The sequence below is a fragment of the Cherax quadricarinatus genome, chromosome 74, assembly GCF_038502225.1.
Source record: "Cherax quadricarinatus isolate ZL_2023a chromosome 74, ASM3850222v1, whole genome shotgun sequence".
Classification (NCBI taxonomy): domain Eukaryota; kingdom Metazoa; phylum Arthropoda; class Malacostraca; order Decapoda; family Parastacidae; genus Cherax; species Cherax quadricarinatus.
Window position 1 is genome coordinate 16,059,700 of NC_091365.1, and position 20,530 is coordinate 16,080,229.

General features: G+C 39.0%; 1 protein-coding gene across 1 annotated transcript in view; it reads left to right on the forward strand.

Moving 5' to 3' along the window:
- su(f) (cleavage stimulation factor subunit su(f)) overlaps window positions 1-20,530 on the forward strand; it is a 353,693-nt gene that overhangs the window by 16,275 nt on the left and 316,888 nt on the right. The window contains exon 2 of the mRNA XM_070100805.1: window positions 10,901-11,092. Within this exon, the coding sequence (XP_069956906.1) occupies window positions 10,901-11,092 (192 nt within the window). The remainder of the gene's footprint in view (window positions 1-10,900; window positions 11,093-20,530) is intronic.

Consider the following 20,530-nt stretch of genomic DNA (forward strand, 5'->3'; position numbering starts at 1 on the left):
TCGAAAAAAATGGAATTCCCCTAGGACTTTTCACAGACCTACAAAAAGCTTTTGATACAGTTGACCATGACCTATTTCACTCAAAACTCAAACATTAGTGGGTCAGAGGACACTCTCAATTACTTAAAATCTTAGCAATAGAAACCCATACAGTAGGGTCCTGCTTTGTGGCAATTCGCCTTATGGCATTCCACTAATAGGGCAATTTCAAATTATGACCAAAACTCTCTATACAGCTCCCAGTCTTTCTAATATGGTGCGCCCCACCCGGTTTGTTTACATTCTTTGTGACCACATATCTATATTACTTCTGGAAACTTTCCAGAATTTCAAGTGTTTTAAAGTTATTGCATACAGTGGTACCCCAAGTTTCGTACAGCTTCCAACTCGAACAATTGTGTAAGTGTATTATTGTAAGTGCTTTTGTAAGTGTATTTTTGGGGGTCTGAAATGGACTAATCTAATTTACATTATTCCTAATGGAAACAAATTTGTTCAGTAACAGCACTCAAACAGCCTTCTGGAACGAATTATGGTCGAAACTCGGCGTACCACTGTATTTTGTGTGCAGTCTGGTAATGTGTACACTGTAATATTACTAGTGGTAACTAGAAAATTAATCCTTTTGTATGCCTTCACTCAGAGCATCATTTCTTCTAAAAATGGTGTTACATGAGAATGGGAGTGTTCCTCTTTATTCTACTGTATCAACGTGGAGACAACTTGTACACACTGTAAATTTGTATTATGGTATAAGATTCAGACATGGGAATGAACATGTATCAACCAAAAGCGTGTGTTTGTTTACATTATGTGTGGGTGGGGTGGAGTGGGCTGACCTGGCTGGCAACCATGCCTCCCACACCTGTTTTCCTACAAATAAATATGACACCTCTCACCCTACATTAAGACTACAGATATTTTAAGGTAAGTAATGGGTGTACTGTGTGTATTTTACTTTTTATTGTTTTTAATGCCTAGTTCTATTGCTAACTTAATATATGTTAGTGTAAATTTGTTATCTGGAATTTATATGCATTTATAAGTGGAAACAAAATGGCGTTCTGCTTTCTGGTGATGTCTATTTTCCGGCAGTAGCCTGGAACCTAACCTGCCGTATAAGTGGGGCCCTACCGTATGTATTCACAAATGGAGCTAACTTCACCACACAACCCATTCTTGTTGGAGTTCCACAGGGTAGTGTCCTTGGCCCACTTCTTTCTCATTTACATCAGTGACCTCCCAAATGCATCTAAACTTCTTAAACCCATTTTATTTGCAGATGACACTATTTATGTCTTCTCTCACCTAAACCCAACCATACTAACAGGCACTGTAAATGATGAACTACTAAAAATACCTACTTGGATGACTACCAACAAACTTACTCTCAATATAGACAAAACCTACTTCATGCTATTTGGAAACAGAGCTTTAAATGTACAGCTAAACATATTAATAAATGGTTCACCCATTTCAAGACACATGCAGGGCAAATTTCTAGGCCTCCACCTTGACTGCAGTCTCAAATTCCAGACTCGCATACAGCAAATATCCAAGAAAGTCTCCAAAACAGTAGGCATCCTTTCAAAGATACGGTACTATGTACCCCAAAGGGCTTTTCTTGCTCTTTACCACTCTCTTATTAACCCTTACCTCACCTGTGGTATTTGTGCATGGGGCTCAACCACAGCCAATCACTTTAAACCTTTAATAACCCAACAAAAAGTTTGTGTGATTACAAACTCCTGCACTAAACAGCACACTCCACCGATTTTCAAGAGTCTTAACTTGCTTAATATACAAAACATCCACATTTATTATGCCTACTACACACACAGAACATTATACTCAGCTATTTACCCTTCTCTCAAACTACTACTTGATAACTACAACAGAACACACAGGCATAATACAAGGCACGAATCACTCTTCGATATCCCTTGTGTCCATCTTTCTCTATGCAAAAATGCTGTGCACAAAAAGGGCTCGAAGATCTGGAATTCACTGAACAATGAGACACTTACGTAACATATTCGAATCTTTATTGAAGAAACTGTTCTCCACCCAGTGACTTCATCAGTCCAGTACAAAGCAAAGAGGTGTAAGGAGAGGGAGAGTTTGAGGTAATCAGTCCCTCATCCTGGAATCGATGCGTTCAATCCATCACTCTTGTAGAAAGCACAGCTTAGGGCCAGAGAAGTGGCTTATATACTGTAGTCAGGTGAGTCAAAGCAGGAAGAGGTAGGATCACAGTGGAACCATCCACTAGTGTAAGTAGGTCTTCATCCAAAGGTTGGACAAGTGTTGAAGAATTCCTTTTATCAAGATCCCATGATGTTGCAGTGTCTGACAGATGTGATAAATGGTTTTGAAAACAGACAAGTTGAACAATGAGACACTTATGCAACATATGGGAATCTTTATTGAAGAAACGTTTTGCCACACAATGGCTTCATGAGTCCAATACAAAGCAGAAACGTGTAAGATTCCCATACGTTGCATAAGTCTCATTGTTCAACTTGTCGGTTTCCAAAACCATTTATCACAACTGGAATTCATTGCCAGAACACACTAAAGGACCCCTGCCTGCAAATCAATTTAAGGCCCTACTTAGAAATCACCTGATCACCCAAAATTAACCAGACAAACACTTTACTTAATATCTACCAGTTACTGAAAAGCACTAAAAAATATAAGACTGCTCATCTATTTGATCATTTACTTCAGGCTTAAAATTGTTTGAAGTTCATTATTGTATATTGTGCTTGATGATTGCTCAACTATTTACTCATTACTTCAAATTTTAAATTCTTTCACCTTCATTGTTTTAAATTGTGCTAAATTGTAATACTGTGTTTTTTTATAAACTTTATCAAAACTGAAATACTCTCTACTTTACTAAAGCCATATAGCGTGAACTAATAGAACATTTAGTTTTCTTCTACTCACTGTAACTCGCCTAATGACCATATGTAAAATTACAGCACTGTTATTGCCTCATTAATCTTAAGTTATTCTTAAGTTTGCCCCAAATGCTCTGCATATAAATGGGCTTTTGACATGTACACCCAATTATTACACTTCTTTGTGCAAACATTTTTTATGCTAAAATAAACTTGTCATTGTCAAGTTCCTCGACCTATTCTCCTCAAAACACAGGCGGGAGAGAGACATGATTGTGTACACTGGGAAAATCCTAGAGGGATTAGTACCAAATTTGTACACGAAAATCACTCCCTTTGAAAGCAAAAGACTTGGCATATGATGCAACATCCCCCCCAATGAAAAGCAAGGGGTGCCACCAGCATAAGAGACAGCTGTCTGCCAGCATACATAAGGGGGATTACTAATAGACTCCTGGCTGTCTTCAGGAAGGCTTTGGACAGGCACCTAAAGTCAGTACCTGATCGGCCAGGGTGTGGTTTGTACATTGGTTTATGTGCAGCCAACAGTAACAGCTTGGTTGATCAGGCCCTGATCCACCATGAGGCCTGGTCACAGACCAGGCCGCAGGGGTGTTGACCCCTGAAACCTTCTCAAGGTATGCATAAAGGGCCCAAAGATCTGGAACTCTTTGCCTGAACCAGCAAAAGGACCCCTGCCCACAAATCAGTTTAGGACTATACTTAAAAATTATCTCATTTCTCAGTAATAACCATACCCACACTATGCTAATCTAACAAGATTTGAAGCAACTCTTCAAAAGGCTTTATTTTTCCTTATCTATTAAACCATTATTACAAACCTAAAAATGTATGTATCATAAATTGTACTACCTCATACTAATTGAGTAAATATTTAATATTTGAAGTTTGTGTAGACTTAAGTAGTTTTTAAGTATTAGGTTAAGTCTGCCCAAAATGTCTCGACATGATAGTGGCTTTCTTTGTACCAATCAGATTATGAAATGTAAACACACATTGTAACCTTTGCAAAGAAGTAACCTTGTTTGTTTGTAACAGGTATAAGAAAATTCTAGGCTTAAATAGTTACTCAATTAATTCACCAATCTGGATCACACAGTTCTCAGCTACCATACTTGACCACAGTTTGTAATTGCTCTGATAACTTTAGTCAGTCAGGTGTAATACAACAGGTCTTAGTGATCATTTTATCACTTATTGCATTTTAATTTCATTGTGTATTAAAACAACTTAAAAATTATTAGTAATTGTTGTAGGTATAATGTACAGGTGGCCCTCCACATTCGCGAGGGTTAGGGGATCAAGAACCTCATGAATGTTGAAAATTCGCGAATGTTTGGTGCACAAATATATTGTAGGTAAATACAGTGGACCCTCGGTATTCGATATTAATCCGTTCCTGAGAGCTCATCGAATACCAAAATTATCGAAAAGCGAATCAATTTTCCCCATAAGAAATAATGGAAATCAAATTAATCCGTGCAAGACACCCAAAAGTATGAAAAAAAAAATTTTTACCACATGAAATATTAATTTTAATACACACAAACTGAAGAAGACATGCACAGTTACATGACACTTACCTTTATTGAAGATCTGGTGATGATTGATGGGATGGGAGGAGGGGAGAGTGTGGATGGTGTTAGTGTTTAGAAGGGGAATCCCCTTCCATTACGACTTGAGGTAGCAAGTCCTTTTCCAGGGTTACTTCCCTTCTTCTTTTAACCCTTTGAGGGTTTTCGTCGTACTAGTACGTTTTACGCGTAGGGGTTTTTGACGTACTAGTACGCATAAATTCTAGTGGCCTCAAATCTAGTGGGAGAAAGCTGGTAGGCCTTCATATGAAAGAATGGGTCTATGTGGTCAGTGTGCACAGTCTAAAAAAAATCCTGCAGCACACAGTGCATAATGAGAAAAAAAAAACTTTGACCATTTTTTTGGAATAAATCAGCGACTTTGCAGTGTATTTTCGTATGGTATTTATTGTTGTATTCTAGTTTTCTTGGTCTCATTTTATAGAATGGAAGACATATTACAGAAATTGAGATGATTTTGGCTGGTTTTACAAAGAAAGGTGCCTTGAAATTGAGCTCAAAGTAGCAGAAATGTTCGATTTTTACCAAACTTCAAAAGTAAACAAATCGTGCCAAGCGTGCAATACACGTCAACTGGTGAGTCTAATATTCTTTCACAAGTGCACCAATAATATTTATACCATTTTTTACACTAATGCAGTAGTCTGCATAACAGTAAATCTTATATTTTTTGTGAGAATAAAAATTCAAAATGGAAAGCAAAAGAATATAAGAGGGGCCTTGAGACGTGACTAATGACTAGAGGAAATGTCATTTTAGTGCCAGGAATGTCTTTCTTGTTTATTCTGGACCCTATTCGGAAATTGGCATCTTTTGAAATTTGTGTGAAATTGGCAAAATTGCTAAATTCTGACCACTGTACTGGATAGTTGAATTTCATAAATGGGTGGTTTCTTGCACCCATTCGATAGAAAAAATGGAGTTCTAGTGAAATATTCATGTTTTTTGTCGACTAGTACAGCGAAATTGGCCGAAAATGGGGCTCAAAGTGGGCAAAATCGCCGATGCGTAAACATCGCCGAGACCGCTAACTTTGCGAGAGCATAATTTCGTAAGTTTTCTATCAAATTTCAAACTTTTGGTGTCTTTATGATCGGGAAAAGATTCTCTATCTTTTCATAAGAGAAAATAATTTTTTTTTTTTTTAAATTTGGCCGACCCTGAGAACGAGTTTCGGAGAGGGCCTGTCGACCCTCAAAGGGTTAATGCCACTAGGACCAGCTTGAGAGTCACTGGACCTCTGTCGCACAACAAATCTGTCCATAGAGCTCTGTACCTCCCGTTCCTTTACGATTTGTCTAAAATGGGCCACAACATTGTCATTGTAATAGTCACCAGCACGGCTTGCAATAGCTGTGTTAGGGTGATTTTCATCCATAAAGGTTTGCACTTCAACCCACTGTGCACACATTTCCTTAACCTTTGAAGTAGGCACAATGGATTCCACAACTGGCATAGGCTTCTCAGGGTTAGCCCCAAACCCTTCAAAATCTTTCTTAATTTCCATACTAATTCTCACTCTTTTTACCACAGGGTTGGCACTAGAAGCTTTCTTGGGGCCCATGGTGACTTATTTTTGCAGAAACAAACACCAAAAACAGTGATAATATGGATAACATGGAATGTACCGAATGTATCCTTAGATGCGCGCACACTGGCTGGCTTGTAAACACTGGCACACAAGGGGCAGTTCAGGCCACACGTGGACATGTCTCGTACGAATCATATCGAATACCGGGTTTTCAATCGGATACCGAGGCAAAATTTTTGCGTTAAAATGCATCGAATACCGATGCCATCGAATACCGGGGGTCCACTGTATAATAATCGCATTTACTTAGCCTAACAATACTCCTTCCTTAACCTATTGAACCATGAACAATCATAAAACACATGAAAACATTGTAAAATACATATACATATGTATATACAGTGGACCCTTGTTTTTTGTAAGCATCACAAGTCGTATTTTTTTTTTTTTTTTTAAATTCTGTGGTATCTCGGGATGCAAACTTTTTTTGTTCCAGAAGGCTGCTCAAGTGCCGATACTGAACGAATTTGTTCCCATAAAGAATAATGTAAATTAGATTAGTCTGTTTCTGACCCCCAAAAGTACACTTACAAAAGCACTTACATAAGTAAACTTAGATAATTGGTCGAATTTTGAGCTGTTTGTATCCCGAGGTACCACTGTATTGACTTTCGAATTGTCATTCGACTCGCAAATAGTTGTTCGTCCCAGATGCGTACGAGCGGCCCTGACATGGCCACAGTCAGTTTGCCATTGTTTATCAGCGAGTGAGCATGATCCCACGCATTCATATGATACATTTCGTAATATTCCATTTGTTTTAGTGCTTGCAACTCCTAAATAAGCCATCATGGGCCCAAAGAAAGCTAGTGCTAGCCCTTTGGTAAAGGTGGTTTACCTGGAGAGGGTTGTGGGAGTCAATGCCCCCGCAGCCCGGTCTGAGACCAGGCCTCATGGTGGATCAGGGTCTGGTCAACCAGGCTGTTACTGCTGGCCGCACGCAAGCTGACGTACGAACCACAGCCCGGTTGGTCAGGTACTGACCAGTGTCTTCTTGAAGACAGTCAGGGATCCATTGGTAATCTCCCTTATGTATGCTGGGAGGCAATTGAACAGTCTTGGGCCTCAGACACTTATTGTGTTGTCTCTCAGTGTACTCGTGGTGCCCCTGCTTTTCGTCGGGGGAATGTTGCACCTTCTGCCGAGTCTTTTGCTTTCATGGGGAGTGATTTTCATGTGCAGGTTTGGTGCCGATCCCTCCAGGACCTTCCAAGTATATATTATCATGTATATTATCATGTATCAAGGACCTTCAATTGTTCCCAGTAATTTAGGTGCCTTATCGTACTTATCTGTGCCGTGAAAGTTCTTTGTACACCCTCGAGGTCTGCAATGTCGCTAGCCTTGAAGGGGGCTGTTAGTGCACAGCAGTATTCCAGCCGCCTACAGAGCACAAGCGATTTGAAGAGAATCATCAAACACGATAGAATTAAAGAAAAAGATTGTAGAAAAATCCGAAAGTGGTGGTGGTAGTGATAGTGGTAGAGGGTGGTAGTGATGGTGATAGAGGGTGGTAGTGGTTGTGATGGGGTAGTGATAGTGGTAGAGGGTGGTAGTGATGGTGGTAGAGGGTGGTAGTGATGATGGTAGGGGGTGGTAGAGGGTTGTAGTAATGGAGATTTGTGCATTGTGGTGTAGGATGGAAAGATTTGTGGAGGAACATCACCCTAACAAAGCTGTTGCAAGCTGTGTCGGCAACATGCACAGTGACAGTGTCTTGTCCTATTTTAGGGAAATCTTAAAGAGCTGCCAGAAACAGAGCTCTCTGGACAGATATTTAGTGCCACAGGTGTGCAGTGACTCTCAAGCTGGTCCTAGTGGCATTAAAAATCAAAGAAGGGAAGTAACCCCGGAAAAGGACTTGGTACCTGAAGTCTTTATGGAAGGGGATTCCCCTTCCAAACAGTAATTTCTCCAACCTCTCCCCTCCTCCCGTCTTCCATACACTAAGAAGAATCTTCAGTAAAGGTAAGTGTCATGTTATTATTGTTTTATTCTTTGTCTCATTGTTTTCTGTGTATGTACGTCTATATTTCATATAAAAAAAATATTTTGTTTTAATACTTTTGAGTGTCTGGAACGGATTAATTGGATTTACATTATTTCTTATGGGGAAAATGGTTTCGCAAATCGTCAATTTTGCCATACACACACACTCTGAAACAGATTAATTATGAAAAATGAGGGTCCACTGTACATACATGTACAGTGGACCCTCATTTGACGTACTAGTACCCATAAATTCTAGCGCCCTCAAATCTAGCAAGAGAAAGCTGGTAGGCCTACATATGCAAGAATGGGTCTATGTGGTCAGTGTGCGCAGTATAAAAAAATTCCTGCAGCACACAGTGCGTAATGAGAAAAAAAAAACTTTGACCGTGTTTTTGGTTTAAAACAGCGACTTTGCACTGTATTTTCGTATGGTATTTATGGTTGTATTCTAGTTTTCCTGGTCTTATTGTATAGAATGGAAGACATGTTACAGAAATTGAGATGATTTTGATTGGTTTCACAATGAAAAGTACCTTGAAATTGAGCTCAAAGTACCAGAAATGTTCAATTTTTGCCAAAGTTCAAAAGTAAACAAATCATGCCACTCGTCCAATACACGTCAACTGGTGAATCTAATATTCTTTCACAAGTGCGCTGGTATTATTTATACCATTTCTACATTAATACAGTAGTCTGCATAACAGTAAATCTTCTATTTTTGTGAGAATAAAAATTCAAAATGGGAAGCAAAAGAAATGTAAGAGGGGCCTGGGGACATGACTAATGAACAGAGGAAATGTTATTTTAGTGCCAGGAATGTCTTTCTTGTTTATTCTGGACCCTATTTGGAAATTGGCATCTTTTGAAATTTGTGTGAAATTGGCAAAATTGCTAAATTCTGACCACTTTATTGGATAGTTGAAATCGGTAAATGGGTGGTTTCTTGTACTCATTCGATAGAAAAAACGGAGTTTTAGCGATAGTTATGATTTTTATTGACTAGTACAGTGGAATTGGCCGAAAATAGGGCTCAAATTGGGCAAAATCGCTGATGCGTAAACATCGTCGAGACGCTAAGTTCGCGAGAGAATAATTCCGTAAGTTTTCCATCAAATTTCATACTTTTGGTGTCATTATGATCGGGAAAAGATTCTCTATCTTTTCATAAGAAAAAATAATTTTTTTTTTTTTAAATTTTGGCGACCCTGAGAACAAGTCTCTTGGAGGGCCTGGTGACCCTCAAAGGGTTAACAATTTCACTGTCCAGAACCCTGAAATGAAACTTGCTCTTAGTGTTCAAAAATCCCCCATCCCCATTTTTTCTTCTGAATGGTAGTCTTTTTCAAAAGTATGAAATTAGATGGAAAACTTATGGAATTACTCGGGTGCAAGGCTAACGGTCTTGGTGCAATTTACAAACTGGCAGTTTCACCCATTTTGAGCCCTATTTTTAAGCCAATTCTGTTCCAGTTGACTAAGTTCTTAGCTATTTTGCTAGTATGTCTTCCATTCTATCAAATGAGCACAAGAAACCACCCTATTAACCCTTAAACTGTCCAAACGTAGATCTACGTTTTTTCAATATTTGAAAGTATGTAAAAAAAGTAGATCTTTTTCTTTTTACATTTGAAAACGTGTAAAAAAAACTTTGATCTACGTTTTTTTTTTTTGTTATATTTGAAAATATGTAAAAAAAATGTAGATCTACTTTTGGAGCACTATGCATGTGAACATAGATCTGCTTGGACAGTTTAAGGGTTAAACTACTTCATTCTACCCTATAAGTGATCAGAATTCTACAGTCAAGTCTGTTTCACACAAAACACGTATAAAAATATACTAATTTAAAAATAGTTTATATTAAGCAATGTAGACATTCCTGGCTCTTAAAACATTTCCTCTGTTCGTTAGTCACATCCCCAGGCCTCTCCTATATTACACTTGCCTTCCATTTGGAATTCTTATACACACAAAAATAGAAGATTTACTCTGTTCCTTGGATAATAAAATATTACCATGAAAGATAGTTCATGGTTTACAGTGTCCTAGTAATTGAATCAGACATATTAAAAACTCATAAAACAGACTGGTGGTTGAAGGGGAGGGGGACCTCACATGTCCTCTGAAGTATTGGCAATAATAGAATATTTCTGCTACTTGAGCTCAATTTCAGGTTACTTTCAGTTCTAAAATCAATCAAAATCATCTCTGTTTCAGTAATATATCTTCCATTGTATTAAATGATACCAAGAAACAGACAATAAAACCGTAAAAAACACAGCAAAGATGCTATTTTAAACCATACTCGCATTCACAGTTTTGTTTTTCCATCATTCACCCTGTGGGACAGGAATTTTTATATAATGCATACTCACTTCTCATGTCTAGGTCAAAATTTACTGCTTCCGGCTTATCTGAGTGAGCTGAACTCATGACGTAAAACTATCAGGGATTTTGGCCTCAAATGACGGACAGCAAAAGGGGTTAAAGGAAATATCTGGAGTTTCAATATTAGTCACTCACAAGATGAACTGTACACAAACTTGACACTTGCACTACACTTGCTCTGCAATGAACATTGTTGCTGGTGGGGCTGCTGCTGGCATCATTTACACAATTGTTAGGATCATCACATCATAGAGGGTCATGGAATGTAGACTGCCTTCTGCTTATGGTAAAATTCTTTGTTTGAAATGCTCAGTACCTTGTGAAGAGGGAATTTGAATTTCTCTTTGGTTATTTTATACAGCAAGTGAATGTTATGAATTCTTGTAACATGACAGCATTACTTTCAGGAATTTGGGACCGAAAAGCTCCGTCGTGCATGGGCAACAACTGAGTCCAACCCATACGACATGGAATCTTGGAGTTTGATTATTCGGGATGCTCAGAATCGTTCGATTGATACTGCACGACCTATCTTTGAGCGACTTGTCACAACTTTCCCAACAACGGGGAAGTTCTGGAAGATGTTCATTGAGCAGGAGGTAAGTGAAAAAATCAACTTTATTCTCTACTTACCTAATTGTAATTAGCACAGTATATTGTTAGAACTGTTGGTGAGACCCAAGAAATCCATCCTTCCCTCCACTTTTCTTCAGTACTGTATTGTGTATTTATAATGGTGATAGTGTTGTACAATTATTATAAGGTGTAACAATTTTAACAAGTCTATATATAATCAAGACAGCAATGGTTTAATATGAAGAAAGTAATACAAAATTATATTTAAATTTTTTTACTTTAAATAGTGAAGAAATGTAGTGTTGACTCCACGAGTGTGAATGGTGAAAGGAACCTGCATAAGCAGGTTGCATTAGATATCTGTACTGTATTGATGTTTATATTTTACCTAATGATAGAGCAGGTGGAGCTTGAAATATACCCGGTTGGATGAGCCTTGTTAGAGCCAGCTGGTCGAAAGTGACCTGATAGTTTTAGGACTCGCTTACCATGGGATCAAGCCCCACCCATTCTATGATTATCTGTTAGTAATTGTGTTATTATGGTATTTTTTTTTTTCAACAAGTCGGCCGTCTCCCACCGAGGCAGGGTGACCCGAAAAAGAAAGAAAATCCCCAAAAAGAAAATACTTTCATCATCATTCAACACTTTCACCACACTCAAACATTATCACTATTTTTGCAGAGGTGCTCAGAATACAACAGTTTAGAAGCATATATGTATGAAGATACACAACATATCCCTCCAAACTGCCAATATCCCAAACCCCTCCTTTAAAGTGCAGGCATTGTACTTCCCATTTCCAGGACTCAAGTCCAACTATATGAAAATAACCGGTTTCCCTGAATCCCTTCACTAAATATTACCCTGCTCACACTCCAACAGATCGTCAGGTCCCAAGTACCATTCATCTCCATTCACTCCTATCTAACACGCTCACGCACGCTTGCTGGAAGTCCAAGCCCCTCGCCCACAAAACCTCCTTTACCCCCTTTTTCCAACCCAATTTAGATAAAGTTCAGAATTTTTTTTTTTCTTGTCCAGGCTGTGGGAGTAGGAAAACTCAAAGAATGAAAAAGCATAATACCATGGCTGGAATGATACACAAAAAACCCTGCACATGGGAGAGAGGAGCTTATGAGGACATTTTGGTCCAACTTGGACCGTTTACAAAGTCGCACTAACAGAAAAGAGGGTAATTTCGTAAATGGTCCAGGTCAGACTAAAACATCATCGTAAGCTCCTCTCTCCTATGTACAGGTTATTTGTGTAAAGCTTTTGGTGTATAGGGAAGTTTTAAGAATCATCTGATATGTAGTTGGTATTTTTTAGGGTCTTCTATTTTCTTGGAACTTCTGCTCAGACACAGCTCCTGCACAACACTACAGACCAGTAACACAAACATCACACACCACTTTCTGAAAACTACAGGCCAGTAACACTAACATCACTCTCTGACAACTAAAGGCCAATAGCACTAACATCACATATCACTCTGTAAACTACAGGCCAATAATACAATCACCACATAACTCTATAAAAACTACAGGCCAGTAGCACTAAGAACATAAGAAAGAAGGAACACTGCAACAGGTATACTGACCCATGTGGAGCAGGTCCATGTCCCCCCCCCAGATTAGCCTAATTCCCCCCCCCAGATTAGCCCAATGACCCACCCAGTCTGGCCACCTCCGCTCAAGGAAGGAGCACGGCACCAGACCCAGCAGCACAAGCTAATCAGGTCCAACTCGCACCCATCCACACCCACTCATGTATTTATCTAACCTATTTTTAAAACTACACGTCTTAACCTGAATAACTGTACTCGGGAGTTTGTTCCGTTTATCCACAACTCTGTTACCAAACCAGTGCTTTCCTATATCCTTCCTGAATCTGAATTTTTCCAACTTGAAACCATTGCTGCGAGTCCTGTCTTGGCTGGAAATTTTCAGCACGCTATTTACATCCCCTTTATTTATTCCTGTTTTCCATTTATGCACCTCGATCATATCCCCCCTAATTCTACGCCTTTCGAGAGAGTGCAGATTCAGGGCCTTGTCTATCCTCATAGGGAAGATTTCTGATACATGGGATCATCTTTGTCATCCTCTTCTGTATGTTTTCCAGAGCATTTATATCCATTCTGTAATACGGTGACGAGAACTGAGAAGCATAGTCTAAATGAGGCCTAACCAAGGATATATAGAGTTGAAGAACAACCTGAGGACTTCTATTATTTATACTTCTAGATATGAAGCCAAGAATTCTATTAGCTTTATTGCGAACACTAATGCACTGTTGTCTTGGTTTTAGATTACTGCTAACCAGAACTCCTAAATCCTTTTCGCAGTCAGTAGTATTAAAATCTGCATTATTTAGTTTATATGTGGCATGGTTATTTACCTGTCCAGCATTTAGAACTTTGCATTTGTCAATATTAAACTGCATCTGTAACTTCTCTGACCATTGCATCAGTCTATTCAAATCATCCTGGAGTGCTCTAGTGTCCTCGTTAGAATGAATTGGACGGCCTATTTTGGTGTCATCAGCAAATTTGCTAATATTTATTCCCTCATCACTCTTTCAGAGTGATGAGTTGTGGTGTGCTAAAGTATTGACCCTTTGACTGTCGCGGCCGTATATATACGTCTTACGAGGTATCGTGTTTGACATATATATACTCATAAATTCTAGCAGCTTCAAATCAAGAAGGAGAAAGCTGGTAGGCCCACATGTGAGAGAATGGGTCTGTGTGGTCAGTGTGCACCACATAAAAAAAATCCTGGAGCACGCAGTGCATAATGAGAAAAAAAAAACTCCGACCGTTTTTTTTTAATTATAATGCCGACTTTGTGGTCTATTTTCATATAGTATTTATGGTTGTATTCTCGTTTTCTTGGTCTCATTTGATAGAATGGAAAACATATTATAGAAAAAGAGATGATTTTAATTGATTTTACTATAAAAAAAACCTGGAAATGGAGCTCAAAGTAGGGGAAATGTTTGATTTTTGCCGATGTTCAAAAGTAAACTAATGACATCATTGTCCAATAAATGTCCAACTAGTCATTCTAATATGCAGTCATGAATGGGTTGATGTTATTTATACAATTATTACAGTATTGCAGTAGTCTGCATAATAGTAAATTTTCTATTTTTTGTTTGAATAAAAATTCAAAATAGAAAGCAAGAGTAATATCAGAGGGGCCTGGAGACATGACTGATGAACAAAGGAAATGTTATTTTAGAGCCAGGAATGTCTGCATTGTTCATTCTGAACCTTATTTTGAAATTGTCATATCTTTTAATTTTCGTGAAATTGGTCAAATTGCAAATTTCTGACCACGTTATTGGGTAGTTGAAATTGGTAAATGGGCAGTTTCTTGTACTCAATCGATAGAAAAAATGGAGTTCTGAAGAAATAGCTATGAGTTTGGTCGACTGAAACAAAGGAATTAGCCGAAAATAGGGCTCAAAGTGGGCGAAATCGCCGATTTGTAAATATCGCCAAGGTCGCTAACTTCGCGAGAGCGTAACTCCATCAGTTTTCCATCAAATTACGTTTTTTTTTGGTGTCATTACAATCGGGAAAAGATTCTCTTATCATTTCATAATAGTTTTTTTTTTTTTTTTTTTTTTTTTTTTTTTTTTTTTTTTTTTTTTTTTTTTTTTTTTTTTGAAATTTTGCGACACCAGGAGACACCTCAGTATTGGGGGTTGCGACAGTCAAGGGGTTAATATTGGTGGGTATTGGCTATTTTAATACTGTTAGTAATAATGAAAATGTTGACAATACTGGCCAGTAGTTTTAACCATTTCACTGTGTATTAAGTATATCAAATAGATCCTTTTTAAATTTATCAGTTCAAAAAACTTATGTTTAGAGCAGTTCCATTTTTTGTGTCTCTCACAGCAACATACATCAGAGATTATTCAGTGAGGAGTGTAAAAATTCAATATATTAGTAGCTTCCAAAATTTATTTGATAGCATAGGTCAGGGGTGCAAATGTTGTCAGAGGAATTGAAGGTATAAGAGATAACAGTTTGCCATGATTTCTGCATACATTTCAACTGGTTATCCATGGTTGTATTCTGGAGCAGAGTAATAAAACACACTGCTAACTGTAGGCAGATGGTGAGCCACTTCACTCTTAGCCTGCAGTGAACTAGTGAGAATTGAAAAAAATGAACGGCTGAAGGACAAACTTTTTCAAAATGTACAGGTGTCTCTCAACGTTCGCGAGGGTTAGGGGATCAAGAGCCTCGTGAATGTTGAAAAATCGTGAATGCTTGGTGCCCCAATATATTGTAGGGAAATATAATACAATACTGCTTCCTTAACTTGTTGAACCACGAACAATCATGAAATACATGAAAACGTCGTAAATTGTACTAAATACATACATATTATGGTTTAATAACAAGTATGTTATTAAATACCACTGCCTCCACCAATGCCTCCACCACTTCCTCAACCACTGCGAGTCCCTACTACCCTCCCTCCGACCCTCGCAACTGGCAGCCAGCCCTCCCATCAGTGTGGTTAGTGTTTTGTTTGTTCATTATTTGCTATTAAACTACAGTATAAATAATGCAAACATGACTGCATATTGGAATGGCTATTCGGACAGGTATCAGACGGTGACATCATGTGTTTACTCTTGAGCACAGCAAAGAATCAAACATTTCTGCTACTGCTAATAATAACAATAGTAGTAATAATAATAATAAATACGATAGAAATGAAGAAGGAAATTGCACAAAAATACGAGGGAGTGGTTGAGGCATTGTCAGTGTGGCTTTGTTTATGCTGGAGTGAGTATTGGTCTCCGTGCTCTTCCAAACATTTCACAATAATTCATTGTGTTTGGTGCTTGTAGATTGAGTGCGACTAGAGTGGTAGAAGCAGTGGGTGAGGCAGTGGTTGAGGCAATGGTAGAAGCAGCGGTTTAGGCAGCGGTTGAGGCAATGGTAGAGGGAGCAGTTGAGGCAGTGGTATTTAATAACATATATGTTATAAATAATAATAGTACATATTATGAATAACATGTATTATTATTATTAATAACATTTATTATTTACTCTTAATAACATGTATGTTATTAAATACCACTGTCTCAGCAGCTGCCTCACCCACTGCCTCAACCGCTGCCTCACCCACTGCCTCAACTGCTGCCTCACCCGCTGCCTCACCCGCTGCCTCACCCGCTGCCTCACCCGCTGCCTCACCCGCTGCCTCACCCGCTGCCTCACCCGCTGCCTCACCCGCTGCCTCACCCGCTGCCTCACCCGCTGCCTCACCCACTGCCTCACCCACTGCCTCAACCGCTGCCTCACCCACTGCCTCACCCGCTGCCTCACCCGCTGCCTCAACTGCTGCCTCACTCACTGCCTCAACTGCTGCCTCACCCACTGCCTCACCCATAGCCTCACCCACAGCCTCACCCACAGCCTCACCCACTGCCTCACCCACTGCCTCACCCACTGCCTCATATGATTTGGCGGCTGGGAATTTGGCGGTTGGGAATTTGTGAATGTGTGAAGCCCGCGAAAGTTGAAAATGCGAATGTTGAGGGAGATCTGTATTTACCTGCTGCCGTAGAACTCCTTTAATGTTAGATTACATCTATGAATAAAACATTACAATGTATTGCTTAGATAACACACACCTATCATTTTATGGGAATAAGTGGAATCTTATTAACAGGTTATCTTTGTTGAAAATTTCATAAAACTTGAAGAAATTGCCTGGTCTAAGAAATACTACCTCAAGTACAACATTTGAAACATTTTATTAACAGTGCTTTGAATGATCCAAGATTCTCAGGCTTGGGCAGCACACTATCAGTTTGTCATTGTTAATTTGTTTGGAGAGTTACACCTCACACATTTCTAGATCCATGGCTTAAGATTTTTTTTTAACACATCGGCCATTTCCCACTGAGGCGGGGTGGCCTAAAAAAAGTTTCATCATCACTCACGCCATCACTGTCTTGCCAGAGATGTGCCAGTACTGCAGTTCTAAAGCTGTAGCGTATCTCCACTTCACCTTCAGAATAACTTCCAGTACCATGGATGAGTCGTGTAAAAGAAACTTTAACGTATTGAGAATGAACGGAAGCCTTAGAGAGAATTCAGCAGCTCAAGAACTCGGAGTACCGCTGGTCTGCTAGCAGCATCAAACAGTAACAAGTCTGATGAAGAAAGTCAGAATGATGTAAGAGAAATTGTACAACTTTAAGAATTTGATTTTGATAAAGGTTATGAAGAAATTGTAACCAGCATTACCAACAACAGCACATCACAAACATCTGCCTCAGCATACTTTTCCAAACTGCAAAAGGCAGCATCCAAAAATGCAATGATTTTTGCATTACCACAGACATAAGAGTAAAAGTAGGCAAATATTTGGCAATGGCATTACTGTATTTCCTAAAGAAAGAGATACATTAGAGAGGTGGAAAGAAAATGGTAGTTCTTCTATCTCTGGCAAACCTAGTCATTAAAATGGAGTTCACCCATTGTTCAGTATTGGATGGAAAATCTACTCTTCTTATAGGAACAGATTAACTTCTGAAAATAGGGAGATGTTAATGTTCCTCAACTTCAGTTTGAGAATTTTTAATTTTAGCTATATGAATATACCTGGAGAGAGTTTCGGGGATCAACACCCCCACGGCCCAGTCTGCTTTTTTTTTTTTTTTTCAATCCATTTCTTCCAAAAAAAAAAAAACTATCTAATAGTGATGTCAGATAATTAATTCATTTTAACATTGGAGAAAGAGTGTTGAAGTTCTAAATTATAATTTTAGATTTTCAGTTTCTACTTATTACATTGTAAACTGTTTTTCAGTTTTCAAAATATTTTTTAGGCTTTGAATAAACAGTATTATGCATACCAGTAGTATACAATACTGACAAGATAAAGAATTCGATACGTGCAACATCTGGGTATCTTTCCTTGTAGGTGGTGGCCTGGTGGCCAACACTCTCGCTTCACATGGCAAGGGCCTGGGTTCGATTCCCAGCCAGAGTAGAAACATTGGGCATGTTTCTTTACACCTGTTGTCTATGTTCCCCATCAGTAAAATGGGTACTTGGGTGTTAGTCGACTGGTCTGGGTCACATCCTGGGACAAAACTGACCTAATTTGCCTGAAATGCTGAGCACAACAAGGGGCTTTTTATATAGTAGTATGTCATTGATGTCAGCTAGGCCTGTATACCACGTACATGTACTTGTAGTAAATAAAGATATTATTATTATATTATTATTATATTATCTAGTGGCTTCATCAGAACAATACATGGACATTAGTTGAAGACTGTAGAAATATACACAGAAGACAGTGGAAGAAGAGGTAATCAGTCCCTGAGTCTAGGAGCAGGAGACGAGCACTGTAGTCTTGAAGAGTCTGAAGCACAGGCAGGGAGATTGGTGCTGATATACTGGAGTCAGATGAGATGCAGCAAACAAAGACATTCAGTGGTAGGTGGAACTTGCTAGTTGAAGTAGGTCATATCCAAAAGTTGGGCCAAGAGTTAGCAAGTAGGTTGTGGTAGTGTCCTCTGTACAAAGATTCCATGATGTTGCTGTATCTGACAAGTTGTATATCAGTCACATAAAATACTGATATCCAGATGTTGCATAAGTCTGATTCATCATATTGGTATTGTATACCATTGATATACAACTTGTCAGATACAGCAACATCTCGGCCCAACTTTTGGACACCACCTACTTCCACTAGGGAGTTCCTCCTATCAGTAACAATGCCTTCGTCTGCTGCATCTCATCTGACTCCAGTATATAAGCACCAATCTCCCTGCCCGTGCTTCAGACTCGAGACTACGGTGCTCATCTCCTGCTCCTAGGCTCAGGGACTGATTACCTCTTCTTCCACTGTCTTCTGTATATGTATATTTCTTCATCAAAAAGTATTTGAGGATGTTGGATGTTTCATGTTTAACCCTTTGACTGTCGCAACCCCAAATCCTGAATTGTCTTCTGGTGTCACAAAATATTTGAAAAAAAAAAAAAATTATTTTTTCTTATGAAATGATAGAGAATCTTTTCCCGATGATAATGACGCCAAAAGTATGAAATTCGATGGAAAACTTACGGAATTATGCTCTTGCAAAGTTAGTGACCTCGGTGACATTCATGCATCGGTGATTTTCCCAAATTTGAGCTCTATTTTCGGCTAATTTCATTGTTCCAGTCCACCAAACGCATAGCTATCTCTTTAGAACTCCATTTGTTCTATCAATTGAGAACAAGAAACGGCCCATTTACCGATTTCAACTACCCAATAAAGTGGTCAGAAATTGGCAATTTGGCCATTTTCATGCAAATTAAAAAAAAATCAATTTCAGAATAGGTCCAGAATGAACAGTACAGACATTCCTGGCACTAAAATAACATTTACTCTGTTCATCAGTCATGTCTCCAGGCCCCTGTTATAATACTCTTGCTTTCTATTTGGAATTTTTATTCACAGAAAAAATAGAAGATTTACTGTTATGCAGAGTACTTCAATATTGTAATAATTGTATAAATAATGTCAACCCATTCGTGACTGCATATTAGAATGGCTAGTTGTAGATTTATTGGACAATGACATCATTTGTTTGCTCTTGAACATCGGCAAAAATCGACCATTTCCGCCAATTTGAGCTCCATTTCAAGATCCTTTTTATAGTAAAACCAGTCAGAATCACTTCTATTTTTATGTTTTCCATTCTATCAGAAGAGACCTAGAAAACAAGAATATAACCATAAATACTATATGAAAATACACCTCAAAGTTGGCATTTTAATCCAAAAACACGGTCGGAGTTTTTTTTTCTCATGCGCTGTGTTTACCTGGAGTTTACCTGGAGAGAGTTCCGGGGGTCAATGCCCCCGCGGCCCGGTCTGTGACCAGGCCTCCTGGTGGATCAGAGCCTAATCAACCAGGCTGTTGCTGCTGGCTGCACGCAAACCAACGTACGAGCCACAGCCCGGCTGGTCAGGAACCGACTTTAGGTGCTTGTCCAGTGCCAGCTTGAAGACTGCCAGGGGTCTGTTGGTAATCTCCCTTATGTATGCTGGGAGGCAGTTGAACAGTCTCGGGCCCCTGACACTTATTGTATGGTCTCTTAACGTGCTAGTGACACCCCTGCTTTTCATTGGGGGGATGGTGCATCGTCTGCCAAGTCTTTTGCTTTCGTAGTGAGTGATTTTCGTGTGCAAATTCGGTACTAGTCCCTCTAGGATTTTCCAGGTGTATATAATCATGTATCTCTCCCGCCTGCGTTCCAGGGAATACAGGTTTAGGAACCTCAAGCGCTCCCAGTAATTGAGGTGTTTTATCTCCGTTATGCGTGCCGTGAAGGTTCTCTGTACATTTTCTAGGTCAGCAATTTCACCTGCCTTGAAAGGTGCTGTTAGTGTGCAGCAATATTCCAGCCTAGATAGA